The 18,512-nt window shown below is 40.7% G+C and overlaps 1 protein-coding gene across 1 annotated transcript in view; it reads left to right on the plus strand.

The window, feature by feature from the left end:
- Positions 1–2,428: 2,428 nt before the first annotated feature.
- The window catches only part of LOC139692063 (uncharacterized), a 33,301-nt gene continuing 17,217 nt past the window's right edge, over positions 2,429–18,512 (plus strand). The window contains exon 1 of the mRNA XM_071590091.1: positions 2,429–2,910. Coding sequence (XP_071446192.1) covers positions 2,429–2,910 — 482 coding nt within the window. The remainder of the gene's footprint in view (positions 2,911–18,512) is intronic.

Consider the following 18,512-nt stretch of genomic DNA (forward strand, 5'->3'; position numbering starts at 1 on the left):
AAAAAATACTGAGAATTACAATTATTTCCGTCGTGGTGGTCAAATTCATTATCAGTAAAATCGTTTCCGAAAAACATTTTCCGATAATTCCAAAAGAGTTACGCAGGCGTCCAAGTCGGAGTGCCTCATTAAGCTAAGTAGAGCATAATTCCGCAATTTCTGCTCCTTATACCATTCACGATAGATATTCAATCGGCCTTGAATGGGAACCCTTATTTCCATTTAGCTTCATTCTTCCTCCAAAAAGGTATCCGGGAACGTGGCGTCCTTCGCGAAACGAACGACCCCTTCCTGAATCCGCGCGTGGGGAAACATGGCGAATAGGCCACCGTGGGGTGGGGGGTGGTTGTTCGAGGGGAAGAAGGATTGAGATGGCAAAAGTCTGAGTAGAACAGAAAACAGTAGGAATAGTAAGGGTCATCGGGTAAAGGAGCAGGAAAGGATACAGAATATGATGTTGGAGTAAGGCCTTGGGGTATGGTCTTCAAAACAGATTTACGGAGTTGGCATTAGAAATGGCTTGGAGGGAGAGAATTTAATTTTTATCATAGAGTTGAAGTCTCGTTACCGTTTTTACGTAAGAAATATATTAGCTAGAGAAACGTTAAAAACATCCTTGCATACTAAGCCTTCGGATGTAATTTCAAACACTGATCCCGCAATAACCTTGGCATTTTTTTCACTTTTTTATCCTAAATTCTTTTTTGGATGAACATTTTTTATTCATTGTTCTGCGAACAATTTGGACCAAAGCCAACTCGAGATTTTCAAGACTCTCAAATGCCCGAAAACTTAAAGGAAAGGACAAGGGCCGCTGAACAAGGGCCAATCACAGAGCAGAAAGACACTTTTTTGATTGTCCTCAGCAAGGAACAAATTCAGTATCGCCGTTAAAGATAAATGGAGCCTAAACACAGCCCTTTTAAGTGTTTGGTTTCCCACCACTGGAGCCAAAGGCATCGGGCCTCGGCAGTGGAGGTCCGCATCCGAGGGAATAATTTGTATGAACGCTGTCAGCTTGATGCAAGGGGTAAGGAGTCTGGGGTGAAGAGAGGGAGGAATATTACTTTGGGGGAAGGTCTGCTTGCACGAGGTGAAGACATGGAAGACAAGAGACGTTGAACACGTGTATTAGTACCGATCCCGTCTGCTCGTAAAACGCTTGGGAAGAGAGCGAGTGGAGGAGAATCGGAACTGGCGGGGTGAAGGCGAATCGGGAGGGGAAGTTAGGAGGAATGAGAGGAGGTTTTTGTGGGAAGAGGAGTGGATAATAGAGTTAAGGGCGATGGCGAAGCCATTGGAGTCCTCTAAAGGGGGTGGGGGAAGGCAAAGGTATGGGGGGGGGAGATGTTGAAGAAGAAGACGAGGAGGGGAGAGTGGGGGAGCTTGTGATGACGCCGTCTTCGGTGGGCCTTGGAGAGACGGGGAGGGAGAAGGCGATCGGAGAAGTCTGTTGTTCGGAATGAAGGGAGAGCGAAGTGGATGGAGAGAGAGAGAGAGGAAAAACGAACGCGTCTGTGTCCCGCGCGGACAAGTATCTCCGTTTCTTGGCCAAAGAAAGACGGAGGAGGAGGAGGGCGGTCGGAGGGGACGGGAGGGAGTGGGAGGGCGGGGAAGTCGAGGGAGAGGAGGAAGGAGTGGGGGGAGGGGGGGGGCGAGTGAGTGGACTGCTGCTTCCCACTCGCCCCGACGCCGACGAGAGAGAGCGCCGTCTAGGGCATCCCTCCGGAGAGGACGCGTGGGCGGCAGAAAGGGGCCTCACTCGCCGTTTCCTCCTCTCCTTCTCACCCACCACCACCTCCCTTCCCCTCCCCCTTCCGCCCCCCCATCCCTCTCCGCAGCGCCTCAAACACTTCCCACTCACTCATCGCTTTGGCGCACGTTGGGGCGGGCGAGCGAGCGAGCGACTGACTGAGCGCACTGGTCCTCGTCTCCCGGGGATCTGTCCCTCTTCGTCGGACGCTTTGCGGAAAGAGCGCTCGAGTGCGTGTGCGTTGCTTGGCGACAGCCCTCGATCAGCTTCCAACGGTCGCGGGGATCCACGGGGCCCGGCGCGCGCAACACGCGCGAGAGAGAGAGACTTCCTGGAGGTGGTAGGCGATCACCGGAGAGGGACGACCCACCCCGTGGAGGCTCGTTCGCCCGGACACTCGGTGCTGAAGAGAGGAGGGAAACTGAGGAAGGCGGGGGCTTGGAGCGTCGTTCGCCCGCGGTAGATTCGATCGCAGGTCGGACTGAAACTTGCGCCGTGTGGTCTTCCTCAGCATTTCGGGTGCCCGCAAGTGCCGCTACCTCCTGACCACTCTTCCCAACCCCTCCTCCGCCACCCCCTTCCCACTGCTCAGCCACGAATTAAGTTGGGGCAGTTGGCCGCATTCCCGGCAACTCTTTTCTTCCCGTGTCAAGAGCGAGTGCGTCCGTCACCGCGATGATCTGTGCCTCCGCCCGCGGGGGAGACGACCAGAGGCGGCCGTCCGGCTCCTCCCCCGCCGGCCACCACCACCACCCTCACAGGGGTTCGGCGGCAGCGGCGGGAGGACGGAGGCATGGGTGCAGGAAGAAAGCGGCGGAAGGAGGAGGGTCCGAGGTGCCGACGGCGGAGCAGCAGCGGAAGAGCAAGAGGAAGCAGACCGCCGGTGGCCAGCCACTACAGTCACAACAGTGCAGAACGACAGCGGGGAAGCCGAAGCAGGACAAGGGGGGAGGGTCTGTCGAGGGGGTGAAGGGGGAGGAGGACGGGGGCAGGGCCGGCGAGGGCGGCCGGAAGAAGGGCGGGGAATGGCGGTGGGAGGCGTGGGAGAAGCGAGTGCGAGAGGGCGTGGTGAGCGTGGAGGATGCCCTGAGGAGGGCCCTCGCCCGGAAGGAGAGCATCGAGGCGATCTACGACGTCGACTCCAAGCCCATCGCCACGTGAGTCGAACACACTTTGTTGAAAAAAATACTGTGGCCGGACAAATAACCTCCGTTCACTAAACATGCCATTCTAGCATTTGAATAAAATGCAGAATGTCTGTCTGGAGCGAGATAATTAGTTACCGGCACATTAATATCAATATCTTGTGTTATACATTTTTTCTAGTTTCTGTTAATTAGGAAAAATAATTGGCACCAGCAACTGGTTAAGAATCCAAGTAATTCTAATTAAAAACCGGTAGCAACCCCAGGTATATACAATTAACACTTACGAAATCATTGAGCAACAATAATGCGACCTTCAGTCGCGGTCCCCAGTGGATAAAAACACTCAAATTGCAAATACTAACAGACAAGCCATTGCTTTCATGCATTAATATGGCGTAAAATGGTGGTCGGAAAAATAAAGGTTAGTACCTAAAGCAACAAAACTGGGCACCGGGCAACCATCACGAGTTCAAAGGGATATTAATCCTAGATGTCGCAGCCCCGATGCTAGACCCTAGTTCATTCATTCAAATGGTTAGTAGTTAATAGTTCCTATAGCCTGGGAATGTCCAGTGGTGGGCTAGTAAATTACTGCAGCCCAGTTTGAAACATTTTCAATCGAAATGAAATAAAGTACGCAGCATGTTGAGATAATCGTCCGTTTCTCATGCTAATATGGTAAGCCAAAGGAAATTGCACTAAATCGCACCCATAAGAGTAGATCGCTGAGTCGGTCACACATTTCTCGACTTGGCCTCAGTGACCTTTTGAGCTAACCTGCATTTAATGAGACCTTATCGTACCTAATACCAAAGTGTCACTTAATGTTAAGAGTTATTGAGGATGGTGAATATCATATCGCAATAGCTTGTCATGCACTTCCCGGTTTTTCAGGGACTCGTATCAATGCAGGAAATAAGAGAAAAGCATGCCAATACTGTAAATAACGATGATATCCGTAATTGAAATCATAAAATTACTTTTCTTCATAAAAGTTACAATTTCCAGGATAATTTAACGATTCATCACATTGAAAATTGATAGTATAAGTCATAGCATTTCACCATAGTAATTTATGAGAAATGCCTCTGTACTTACCGTTGTATCATTGCTGAATAAATCTGATTTCTCAGGTTAATTTCAAACTCAAAAACTATTTCATGCATTTTATATTAAAGTTAGCACACAAAAGTTACGACTAACAAAAGAGGTAAGAAATGAGCGTATATCTTTTAGATACTCATACTAAGGGGGTCTCCGTTTACTGCCGTTGAAATCTCCACGTCGGTTTAAAATATCAACAATACATTTTTCAAATCTGTGTGTATTACGGATAATATGATAGGAAACTGTAATAATATATTGCCTAAAAAGACTATAAGTTGTGGATATAAATGAAAAACAGACAACAGAGAAATGTTTCGAAACCAAATTACTCGGCACAAAATCGCGAACAGAGGAATCACAGAGGAATATTTGATATGGGTCCTTTCATTGGAGTTATTGTTACCAATACATGATTATCAGGATATTTCGTGATATCAAAAGTCCTTCAGTACCTTTGTATGGTTAGTTTCAGACCCACTTCTTTTGATAAGAAAGCTCATTTCTCCGTTACAACCATTGGAGGATCCAAAAAATTACACTACCATTCTAAAACTTTAATATAATCTGATATCAATCAGTCATAAAATATCAATGAAATAATGCTTCTTGACGTCCTGTCTCCATTTTCAGCTGCTGGACCTGTAATGCGTTACAGTGACTTCTCACACTTGTCAAGGCGCTATCGTTATGTAGGTATACTATGCATTGAGCCCGTAATAGTTAACACAGCAGTGCTAAGATATACAAAATGCCGATAAATATTCTTGTTTGGAACTACTCCAACTGATTCCCCGTGTGCTTGCATTCAACGCCCGTTCTGAGTGTCCCGACGCCCCCGCGAGTTCGGAAATCCGCAGGGCTTTTCGAAATCACGAGGTCCGTTACTCAAAAATGAAAAAGAGTGGACGATTCCGAGGGTGAATATTTTATCGAACACTCGACAGACTACGCAGACACCGCAGGCAGGATTTTCGTTTGCTTGGTCGTCGATGCAGACTTCCATTGGATTTGGTTTTTGCGGCCATTGCCCTAAGTTGCTATTGACACCTCGTCAAAGGTGGCTTTCAACTTGAAGTTTCTCGCGAATGCTTATTCCAGATTGGAACGATGTCCCTTATCAAGCACAAGTAGCACAAAATTGACCACTCTTGCCCCATTCCGGTCTGGAGCCTCCATTTTCATGTTTCACGGACGATCACCTGAACAAATAAATGCAAACAAAGGTCGCCGGTTAATCGAAACCAAGGTTATTCCATTACATCACTCAATTAAAGAAGTACATACAATTAGTAAAGACCACTACTTTTGCTGAGAAAATGAATGTCTTTTGAATTTTGGATGTTGAGAAGGCAGGAAATTAATATATGCACTAAACAACACTAAAATCTCTGAGTACATCTGCAGATGTAGTTACTCCTTATTTCTATTGGATGAATATCCCACATTAAGGTTTCCTGCAAAAGCTAGACAGCAGGTGCGTAGTAAGTAATTTTCAAAGAAATTAGAAACATTTAATGGATGTTGCATTGGTACAATATTTACGCCGAATGCGTTCTAAAGAGGGATCTGAAAGACTATAAACGACTGATAAAACTCATTCCTTCAAATAAATTTAATATAATGGGAATCAAAAACATCTCCATGAGTATCAATTATTTCCATAGCTCAGGGAGGAAGTCCTTGCTTATTGGTTAATGAAACCGGGCGATTGAAGCTAAAAGATAAAACAGATAAAAAGCCCAGAGCGTTTGCCGCAGCTTTCTCGCTGCGGCAAACGCTCCGTGATTCGAAGTATCTCAAGCTATATTATACATTTCAGTGTTTAGGACTTTGGTGATATGTCTTGAGAACAACCATTTAGATAATTGCGCATTCTAAATCCATAATACATAATATTCATATGAGCACATGAACGGAAGATTTGAAATATGAATATGAATGAAATATTAAAGAAGCCTGACATAGATAAATTTAGTTTGAAAACAACATTAACATTAATCTTAATTTTGCTATTATGAAAAAGTTTGGCCTTAAACACACGCGTGTATATGTTTACATATATGTATACACATTTGCGTGTGGTACATACGTATGGCATATACATGTATACATACATGGGGATATATATATATAAAATGTATATAATATATACACAGTTGACAATATAGGCATAGACATGCACAGAAAAGACTCGTATATTTTTACGTTTCGGAGGGTATGCCGCCTTCGCTGAACAAAGAAGAATGATCTTCTATGAATAAATTTCATTTTTACATTTTTTACTATGGCTGTAATTAGTCGAAATATTTTCTTCTTTTTAGCACTGTTGTAATGGCTGGATTATTTTTGCCTTAAAATATTCATAATTTTTATATTTCTTCGGATTCTTTGTACAATAAGCAAACTTGCAGGAATAGCTCATCAGAAATTCCATCGAATCAATCATCCGCACCTTCTCTCTGCGTGGCTATAATCTCGGGGTTTGGAGGAACAATATTTTTCACTTAGTTAATCCCTCGAACATACTATTTTATTCATCCCCGATGAGATACCTAACAGTCTGTATCAGAGTCGTTTTATTTCATTTTCAGTCTTAATAGCCCAACGCTGTAGGGTATGTGCAGTTCACAGTGCAATATAAGTGCGATGTCAGACGATTAATAAGAGAAACCCTCGATTTTTCCGCAAGAAATGAGTTAGGCGATATTAATTTAGACGACTCTTATTTATTTCTTCTAAAACAACTATTACATCGTGATCAATGAATAGGTATGACTATTTATGTTCAAGTTACGTGGATAATTACGGTTTTTCCTTAATTACACCTAACTCATATGACAATTCAGGCTTCTTCATGGTCCTCAGGTTGTGTAATTACAAATAAAATGTTCATGTACTCATTTCAGAACCCTATACGTGTAATTTGTCAATATTAGTTTTTCGTGATTTAAAAACACTTTTTTACATTTTTATTTGTTGCAATTGGTTTAGCATACTAAATTGCTCCAATCATCTGTTCAGGGTACGTTTAGTATTTTGCAATATCGGAGGTAATGAATTTCTGAGACTGAACGTTAAACTATCTCCAACAATACTTTAGCTCATTTGCAGTCTAATATTTCTTTCCCGTCACACTACACTTGAGTCATAGTTCTTATTAAGAAAAAAATATACACGTAAATATGCCCACATTGGTAAATGGATGCTATCCGATTAAAAATGTTTCGCAACATGAACAAATGACTTTTGAGAAATTTTCAATGGCACGAAACAATATAAATCAATGCTTGCCGTGTCTAAACTAAATTAATTCAGCATTCTAGACCTGTGATGTTTCGGAAATTTTATCCTATAAGCAATAGCGAAGATTATAGCCGGCAGTCGATTAAATCGGCCTAAAGTCCATCAAGAGGCATACTAAGAGGGTTAACGAGGACTCTAGAGAGAGAATCCGGTTGATTTGCATCCTCTTAGAGTTCTTTTTAGGCAACATCCGTGTGTTAGAGCGTGCACCTTTGATAAAAAGTGAACTATGGTAGCTCTAATGAGGGTGCAAGGTGCGGTGACTTGAACGCACGACTTTCTACTTGAAGACATATCTCCATTCCTACGCAAAAGATGAAGTTGTGAAAGAGAAAAACGAAAATTCCTTCGGAGGAACGTGGACATGATTCCTGGAATGATTTTCTTAGCTTTCATTTATGGATACTAGTTCTGCAATGAAAATGGGACAAGGGGAATCTGCAATAGGATTTATCTGCTGTGCGTAAGAAGCTGAGAGGCTTCACAAACACACACACATATATATGTGTGTGTGTATGTGTATGTATATATGTGTGTGTGTGTGTGTATATATATATATATATATATATATATATATATATATATATATATATATATATATATATATATATATATATGCGTCTTGTTTCATTTTTAATACTCTCGTGTATGGAACACGAATACATTTTTCAGATACGCTACTCGATAAATCGTGTGGGTATCTAATTATTGTGTAAATGAAAATGTTGCATATAGCTGATGCGATTGTTTGTGAGAGTAGTAAATTCAGTTTAATTTACATATCGTGACAATAAGAAAAATATATTGCAACTCTAGTCAACTTAAGTGATTTTAAAACTAATAAATGTTTCGCGAAAAACGTCATTACCTTAATAACACATAAAAAATGGAAATTTTTTTGTCTTGGTCCAATTTCCAGCGGGTTGCGCTGAAGTCAATTAGCCGATTTGGATCTGAATATTTCTGACAAAGGCGCATACTGATGGATGAAGTTAATAGAGGTCAGTCGGTCTTCATCTCCCCAATGCAATTCTAATTATTCAGTGCCCACGCAGTTACTATTATCATTTAAATCTACCGTGAACATATAAAGCTTAAAAATTAGCGAGCGCTCTCAAATGAACGGCTAAAGTAAGATGGTAGTTTCTGGTTTCCAAACCCTTTCACGCATGAAAAATACGTGTGTGGGATTAACAACCACTAGATGTTTTATTTTTGGCCAGCTATTTAATTACCATGTTGACCTAGATTTAGGTCAGAGATTTTTCTTCCGGAGTGACAACACAAAAACAAGAGGTTTGAGCTGTATTTGAAGCGTATTAATTTTGTTTCCAAATTAATTATTTGGAGGTCACGGTATAATTGTATACATGGACGTTACCTCTGGTGTTTTGAAAGCATTAACCCATTACAATTAATTGATCTCTGACATGCCAAGAGCTCTCAAGAGTAATTGATGGCAGAAGGTGAAAATGATATTTCAGTTCTTCCTGTTATTACGGAGCGTTCATTAAGCAGCAGACAATTATCCTCAGCCTTTGGTCGAGTTTTTGAAAAGGCAAAAAGCAATTCGCGATGACAGAATCAAACCAATTGGTGTTGTTTGATGGTGCTTTCAGGTTCAGCCTTCAAGATTTTGGACCACCTGCATGGATTTGCATAGTTAAATGACTGTGCTCATGCGTAAATCTTCCTCCGAATGATATACGGATGAATTTTCATCAGAACTTTGTGTTAATTTCTGCGGCCATATATAGATTTTTTATCGTTAAAAAAATCACAGAGAAAGGCCGCCTTCTAAATAACCAATCGATGTTTTAGATTGAGTACCCGGCTGTTTTCTCCGGGAGACAGCATGTGGATAGGCGGAGCGGATTTCATTTCAATTCGCGCATTTGCCGAAACACCTACGCCCCAGTCTCCGTTACGCCCACGAATGAAGGGGAGATGCCAGGTGAATTTAAAAAGCGCTTTCTTTAGTAACCCGCGCCAGAATGGCCCACGTAGATTTTTTTTACGAAACTCCACACAAAAACTTTGGTGACCACATCGAAAAAAACATCAATTTTATTCAGCGATTTTAATCGTTTAGGTGGGACAAGCTAAAATTTTTTTTATCTTATCTGAACAGTCAAAATGCAAAAATGAAATTAGTGAAATAAATTATATATTACTGAAAATAGTAATGCCCAATGCAAATTGACATCCTGCAAACTAGGTAACTTCTTTCTTCATTTTAGCATGAGAATTCACTGATTATTAATGATAAACTGACAAAGATAATTCTGAAGAAGTTGCGGTGTAAAACCTTTTTCCCATAAGGCCGGCAAATATGGTAGAAACTTTTGATGTCTCCACCATCTTCCTTTCCCATCAGGAAATAAGACCCGTGGCATAAATTAGTCGGTCCATAAAGGTGACTTTTAATGTTGCTTCAATATTATTCCTTTCCATGGCTCCTCAAGGCCAACCGGTGGGAAGCGAAGTTGATAAGTGCTCTCCCCATATCATCCCACCCTCGAGGTGCCTGACCTACGGATGACGGAAAAGAAAAATTCCAGGACCCAGCCCTGACCTCTCCCTCACCTCATTATGAACACTCAGTTGGCCTCCAATGGAAAACGTATTGCTTCCAACAACCAAGCTTCCTTTGGAAAATAGAGATAAAACGCAAAGAATAGCTGGTAACAACACCGCTTCCTACCAGGAAAATAATGACACAATGATAAAAACATAAACCAGTTATACTAGCGTTTGGATCTCTGCCATATTCTTTAACAGCATCAGTCATTATATCATGGATCACGCACACTGAATGTACTTATTAGTTATATTAGCAATAAATCTGCTAGAAAATGCCTACTTTTATTATCCAAGGTTAAAGAAAATCTTAGAGAGTTTCTTCAAATAAAGATGCAAGCTCGCCTTAAAGGACGTCTTATTAGCTTCAGATATTTCTGGTACCGATCACTACCTAATGAGGATAGTACGCTAATGTGACCGTTCCCAGAAGGTCTTCGAGAATTACGCACGCACGCAACTGCTTCCACCTTACATAGATACACATGTTTACTGCCAATGCAAAAGTCAAAAAGCGAAGGTCGACGTTAATATCTAAGAAAACTTTGTACACGGAAACCTTACTTTATTATTTTATAATGGATAACGAATATAATCCTGGAAATTTTAAGTTACCATGTAGACTCAAGATTGATTAAGCTTTGTAGAGTTAATTTTGGTTCTTTTATGTCATTGGGAACATTTTCTTGGTCGATTAAAATATATTTCACACGTAATTAATACTTGTAATAAATTAATATTAAAGACAGGCAAAGAATAAAAGAACTTGCATAATTGAAAACAATACTTTGTATGCTAGAAAATATCTCCAACGGCGTTAACTTATCATACAATAACTTACTCAAAATAGAATACGCAGTCATCACACACCATTGTATTTCGATTCATCCTGCTCTTCGAAAGTAAAGCTTGGAAAACGTCGTGTATGTATGTGTATGTTGGTGGATGATGATCCCTGTGAACGGCCAAAAAAGAATGACGGATATAGGAGATTTTGGGAATCCACTATAGTCGTAAGAATTCTTACGGGATGTGTTATTATTTCATAAAAATCGTTCGGTGAAATTGGTTTTTGATTTCAATAAATTTCAGTAATGAATTCTAATCATCCAGGAAGTATACTGCTTTACATTTTCTCAATAACGGAGCTTTACGAATTTATATTGGATCAACTACCAAAATATTTGCATTTGTGTTTTATATTCATGCATTTTAACGAGAGGGGAATGAAGAAATTATGTAGATGACAAGGGGAAACGACAACCAATCCCCTTTCTAATGATGATCCCCGAAAGTTGACAAAATATTCCAATAAGCTTAAGAAAGAAATGTGAATAATTGAGACCTCTTTTTTCAGGATTTCCCCATTACTTACAAAATTAATTTAACAAATATTATTGAGTACCAAGTGTTAGGTTGTCAGTCAGCCAAGGGTTTGCAAACATTTCCGAGCATTGGGAAGCCAGTGCGATAAGTATGGGATGAGAATAGAAAATAAAAAAATAAATATAACTAAGTTTATGAGGCTTTCGAAAAAGAGGGAGGTTAAGTTAAATACTAAAATAGGTATTCATGAACTAGGGCAACTGAAACAGTTTGCCTATCTTGATAGTGTTCTGAATCAAATTGGTCGAAGTAGTGGGGACATAAGAAGAATAATTGCGTTAAGTAAAGAAGCCTTCATTAGGTGGAAAGAATTAAAGACAGGACAGTTGAGTAAGGATGTTAAGAAAAAGCTCGATGAAACTTTGATACGGAGCCTAGTTATGTACGGCGAAGCAGAAGGATGGAATAGGTGAATTGGACAGAAGGGAAAACAAACGAGGAAGCGCTAGGCGTGGTGGAAGGGGAGGAGAGAGGATTGTTGCGAGAAATCGAAAGGAGGGTGGAAAGATGGATTCAGAGCGTTTTTACTGGCAATTGGATGTTGAAGACTGTGATAAAGGGGAGAATTTTAGGCAAACGAAGAAGGTGAAGGAATAGGGTAGGGATGTTGAACGAAATTAATGGAGTCGGAAAATAAACGGAATTGAAGAGCGACTCGCACTGCAGTGTCCGTTGTGAAGTTGTGTTTTTGTCAGAAGAGGCAAGCACTTGTAAATGAATTGTTGTAATACTGTAAAGGCTGTGTCCATCCACAACTTCCGCAACCGGTATAATATGAATAATTATATTAATAATTAACTATAATTTTCCTAAGCTAATAGTGAAAAAATAACGTTGAATCAACAACCGTTGGACAAAGATATTCAAGTCTGAAAATGTTGGTATTTCCCCTCTGATCCAATTCCTATAATGGCTTAGCTATGACTTTTCTTCGCATATATTTTGTTATAAATATGTTGCCTCATAAATTTTGCTCAGCAAGTTATATTAGTTTCCTTGTACGTCAAGACACACTATCACTTTGTCGACACAGGTCATCGACATTATAATACGTTTTTAGACTTGAAATAATACACTTTTGGTCTTCATCGAGTCATAGACAATATTACTACAAGGTACCACTTTTTCAATGAATTAAAATCCAATTTCAAGTGCAAGAAAAATGTAATGATAAACTTTTTAAGGTGTTTTACTCTGTAACACGACTAAATATTTCTATTTCAAAATTTTTCTAAATTATTCATATATTTTAATTTTCGTCAATGCAGCAATGACAAGTTCATTCAAAACGACTCATGCTTAAAAAATACGATGAATCCATGCCTAATGTATTATTCTTTGCGGTATTTCCCGCTATATTAGTTATGTAACATTTATAATTAAATAGGACCTTAATTAGCGAGGTTGAATTCACTCAGTGTCGCTAATATCGTTTGTTTTCTAAATATATAGTATTTTGAGGCGCCAGTCACCCAATAGGGCAGAGAATCGCAGAGAGGGAGAAAAGAGGAATGGAAATCCTCCGTTGCCAAACTTCCAAATGAAAAACAAACGAAATAGCAAAAATTCAAAAAGGCTTTATTATCATCTATAATTGATTTAGAGATTTGGAAGAGAAACACGGCGAGATGCCAAACATTGTGGTATTTCCGTATCACGCATCCTCGTAAAGGCATAATGTGAATGATACCAAGAAATTTAAACTATACTGGTTCATATAATTTGATTGTTCTTTGCTCCTTTGGTTAAAACATTAGGTTTTTGGGTTTGCTGATGAACTGGAGGTCCACGTGATTATAAGTTGAAACTCGTCCACTTTTAAGCCTGTTTCCGAAGGAACAATATAAAAGTCACCTTAATAGCGATTTCATAGTAAATTATATGCCAATAACTTAACAATCACAGCGTTGCATTGATGTATACTTCAGGTTAAAGTGGTTCCTTTTCCACGGGCTTAATCCGAAGGACGTTTCAGCGGTATGGAGATAAAAGAAATGTGGTGAAATTATCATATTTAAATGCTTGTGTTTTTCACTAATATTTGTTTCACATCTTTACTTTGAGCACCTGTCAATTCTCTTCTTGCAATCACTTGATTTGCCAACGTGGTGCTTCTTCTAATGACCCCCTACTACGTACATTTTCCGACTGGTACAGCTCAAATATATGTATAAACTGCCCCACCGGCTGTAGTTTTTTCCTTGCTACTAAATTTTTAATTCTGATAAGCAAAGACTAGGCATGGGGCGTATTGATATAGGGATATGAAATATGGTCTTTAAGGCAAAAGAATTCGTGTACATTGGATGCTTTTGAGAGGCAGCGAAGACTGTAGAAAATAAGTTACACAGAGAGAAAGACGAACGATGAAATTTTAAAAATGGTGGGCAAAGAGAAAACCTAGGAATCTAGGGAAAACCCGAGAAAGGCCAAGGATGTGATTGGAGGAAATATGGAAAGGTAGAGGAATATTAAAGGCTGTGATTGAAGGAAGATCTTTTAGTAAGTGGGGCAAAAGAAGGAAAAGAATAGACCTTTTAGATAAGAAGATGACAACCACAAGATACGAAGAAATGAAGAAGGAAATAATTTGAGACGAAGAAAGAGGAATTTCTCACGATATGTAGAAGAAAATAGTCGTTTGTAACCGTCCGAAATATAATTTTAGCAGGTGGAATACCTTGAATAAAATGCCTGAAAATTGTTTCTACGATTTCAATTAAATCTTACAATTAGTTTTTTCTCCTATTCACCAGGTACGTGAGCTAAATGATGTTTAGAATTTTCCAAATTAATGGGGTTATAATGACCCACTTGAGTAGGTTAAACCTGAGGAAATACGCTCATGCGTACGCATAATATAATTTTTTAAATCATATTAATCAACTCGAAATCTGACTGGTTAGAAATAGCTCGTATCAAATCTTGCCGCGGGCTGCGATGGACGAAATTCTCAGTAAAAGTAGGGAGTTGATTTCACCGTGCTAATTGCGTTTTTCTCAACATACCCTGTAGAATACCCGATAAAAGTAGGTTTTGGACGGTCCCTTTAACGAATGTTACATATCCCACCTAACTAAACTCCTGTTTACCCTCTACATCATTTTCTTCTTCGGTTCTTCTTCATTCCTTCCCACAACCTTCATGCAGCCCAAAAAGGCCTTTTCCCCTTCCTTCCACTTGTTCAAGATTCTCCCCTCTATCACGACCTTTAGCGCCCCACTATTAGCACCATCCATCAATTATGCCTTCTTCAAATTTCGCCCAGCATCGTACTCTCTATTCTTACCCTATTCCAAACATCGAGTTAATCTTCATCCCCGACAAATTTATCTTCTCCATTCTTCCCGTAGCGCAAACTTTGAAAGCATTTACCCTATGATTACCATTAGACTGTTTTTGCGATTAAAGAGATGTTTTTTGTCTCAACTCGACTGGTGTACAAGAAGTCATATAGCTTCGGTTTACGTTATTAAATCTAGAAACGTCGGATTTCAATTCGGAAACATCTTGTCAACAACTGAACGCTGTAACAACTAGGCTACCCTGAAGTCGTATATTTAAAATCAGATGAATTAACCATAGCCCTTGCTGTCAGGAGTGCGAGTGATGATGTTTTGGGATCCCTCCTGAGGTCCTTTTCATCGGAGTATGGAAGAAGGAAGGACGAGAGAGAGGATAGCTGAAGCACGCTGCGGGCATTAGCCCACTAGGAATACGCCTCCTTTCGAAGGACAAACTGATTTTTCCGGCGGCTTTTCCTCAAACAAAGATGCAATAAAGGAAGCGGGAACCTTCAGGAACTTCGCCGCTATTGATGGATTCTATGCACGTTTGTTGGAACGGAAGGTTTTTGGCAGCTTGTTTTTTTTTGATAAATTTAGGCCCAAAGGTTCGATATGTTCGCGTTGAATTCTCCTCTCTTGTATTCAAGCATTCAAGCACGGTGAGACTAAGGCGAAAACTTTGCCTGGCGAAATCTGGGAGTCATCGATTCACAATGTGGATGCGTTGGAGGGAATGCGTAGAATGAAACGACTTAGCTAAACAGTATTCAATGCTGCTGCACATAATTCACATGTGCAAACATATGGAATTTGACGGTAATGCTGGCTACGTGAAAATCACGAACTATTCGAAACCCCATTGTTACGGCGTGCGACGGTTTTGAGCCTGTTGCCTCGCTGGTTTTTCTTCCAGAAGGGAAGTTAGATCCCTACATTTTTTCATTACCACTTCTAATGGTGTTCTGTCGGATGTTTCCCAGGAACATAGCACTTACCGCACAGGTCTGACGCCAAGGCTGAGGGATTGTTCTCCAGACAATGAATTATCATTCAAAATTTACTAAATAATAAGTTTATTTTAGCATAATTATTAATTAGTATGGTCCAGAATTTATATTTTTGATAGATCAAGATGGATTCAGTTCAATAGAAGTAATTAGTTAGCAATAAATAGTTATCCATTAGCTTTAATACGAAGGTATCTGAAGCCCTCCATTTGTTCACGATCAATTCTCTTCACTAAGGTAATTCATTCATCATCAATGTTCACCCTCAAACGATACAAAAATTACCGTTCATGTCATACGAATTTAAGATGTGCTTGATGGATATAAAGCAGATGGCAATCAGCACGAGGAATGTTTACTGACAGCATGGCACACGCTTCCGTAGACAAGTCAACGAGCACGTCCACGCAGGGAATACGTGGTACTTAGACTCGATTTACCCGGTGTTGACGCGTGACCGTTACGTGTTAAACACGTGAGCGAGTCCGCCCCAGCAGATATACAAAATCGCCATTCATTCTTTAGCCCACAAATTTCGTGAAGCAAGGTGAACCTGTCAACAGAGAGTTTGCGGGGAAAATAATATGGAATTAATGCGAAGCAAATAACTTCGACATTTCTTCATAATATTCTACAGTTGGCGCTGCGTCATGAAAGACTGCTCGCATTGAGTAGATCTGGAACACATAAAAAGTTCAACAGATCATTAAGATTGAATAAGTATGTCGATTGCAGATATTACAATACAGCAGATTGTTAAATATCTGTAACTATTACATTTTAAACTGATTTAAAAATCTATATTTAACCCAAGGCTTCGTCGATTCATCGAGGAAACGAATAATAATAGATAGTCAACCAAAACTCCGCGGTTTATAATTATATCTTTACTCTTCCCAGGGATCATTAAAAGTAGAGCAATTTGCGGGTGTTTCTACATAGTTCACGACGAAAGGAAAAAATATTTGGGAAGATGTGGAGAGAGGGAGTGGCACTGTGCTTTAAGTGAACAAATAAACATTCGAATATACATGTATATTCTGTTGTTTCGAACCCTGGAAAAACTAATGAAAATTCTAGTTGTTTTATCAGGATCCTAGGTGCACACTGACCACCAGCAGTGTCCGAAGATGCAAAAAGAAAAATAATGACCGAAAGGAATTTCCACATTTTCGGACCTCGAATCATGTTTTGATTTCAGAAAAAAATTATCAAACACCTAGTAACTCAAAAAAACCTCAACTCTCATGCCTAGAAAAATAGTTACTATTTCTCTTTTGTGCTTCCAGTAGAAACATTTTCCCCCAAATGCTTCAGAATTATAAGGCTCTCGTGAATATTGACAGAAATCATCGTCCCATCGAGTTTTCTCACTTCGTGTAAATACTTGCGAAAATTCAATTTTGTGTGTAAACATGCAAAAAATATAATCCAATAGGATATAATCCAATAAATATAATCCAAAATTTTAGGATCTAATTAGCAACTATCCGACCATATGACCGCGATCAATTAGAGAAATAATGAGAAATATTTCGACTGATCTTTACATTTCCATGGCGCAATAAAAGGGAAATCATTATTCCAAACCCAGTGGGGAGGAAAATGTGGACGAAATTTGATCAATAAAAGTAAGATATGAAAATATCAATAGAAAACCGCGTAAATTTTGTTAAATTTTCAGAATAACTGCGAATATGACGTTCTTGACCTACCCAGACACGTGGACACGGAAGGGGGTCTTGGGATCACTACGGCGCGAGTATGCCTTTTTTATTTGAGAAAAAAGGGGAAAAAAACTTGGAGAGAAGGAGTGAGCAGGAATAAAGATGAGAGTGAAGATGTTGACTATGAAAGAGGAATTACGGAGGAGAATACGGCGAAGCAGAGAGGTGAAGGGTTGGACGGGAAGACCCGAGAGGAGAGAGGCGCGGAACGGTTAGTCGAGTGGCGGGGAGTTGGGAAGGGAGGAGAGGGGGTGCGTGGGAAGGGAGAGAGTCGGTGCAAAAACGATTCATAGCTCATTTTCTAAACGTCTTCTCCATTTTCCACCAACCTCCCATTCGTCCACCTCCCCATTTGCCCTATTAGAATCGACCCAGGAGATGGGGGAGAGAGTAAAAAAGGGAGTAGGGTGGAGTGGGGGAATGGGGAGGGGAAAAAAGGGAGGGCCGCCTACTTGTGTTCCCAATGGCGAGGGGGAATGTCATGGACGCCCCCCTTCTTTCTTTTCCCTGGACAACGACCTCGCAAGCCCTCCCACTCACGCCTCAAACGGAGAATTGGCGGGCCGCACCTCGAATTTCCCATGTGCGTCATGAGGGTCTTCCACGTTTCTGGATTGGGCAGGGGGCGTCGAATTGCGTGGAAGGGGAGGAGAGAGAGGGTCCGGGTGGCCGTTTTGGGCGTTTCATTTTCACAGGCCCCCCTTCGATCAAGTGCTTCGAAATTTCGACATGGTATTTTTAAGCGACGCGTCAGACGTTAAAGTCACCAGTGCCTTAAACAGCTAGATAGGATAGATAGAGAAAACGTAATGGGGAAAGGAAGACTCGACTCTGAGGGCCTTCCCCTTCCGCAGCATTGAGCGTAGAAATTGATGAGGTCACAGGAATCCTTATGAGGACTGACTACACTATTTAATTTTTTCTCAAATTGTATTGTAATTGTATATAAAACCATAAACACAGTAATCAACCCGAAGACCGGCTTGATAGGTGACGGTAGAGTTCACCCAGTACTAAGCCCGACGGCGTGTGAAATTCAAACATCAGGGTAGGGGGGCCAGTTCCTTTCCCTGTGCCGGTTATGGTTTCCCAGGAAGACATCGCTTCATAAAAATCACATCGCTTGGGTAGAGCTGCAGGTACCCAGAGACTTGCCCGGGAATCGAACCCAGACTCTCCGGTCAGTAGTCCAACGCTCTACCCCCTGGACTAAC

This window comes from Hetaerina americana, unplaced genomic scaffold (genome assembly GCF_022747635.1).
Source record: "Hetaerina americana unplaced genomic scaffold, ioHetAmer1.1.p SCAF_4, whole genome shotgun sequence".
Lineage (NCBI taxonomy): Eukaryota > Metazoa > Arthropoda > Insecta > Odonata > Calopterygidae > Hetaerina > Hetaerina americana.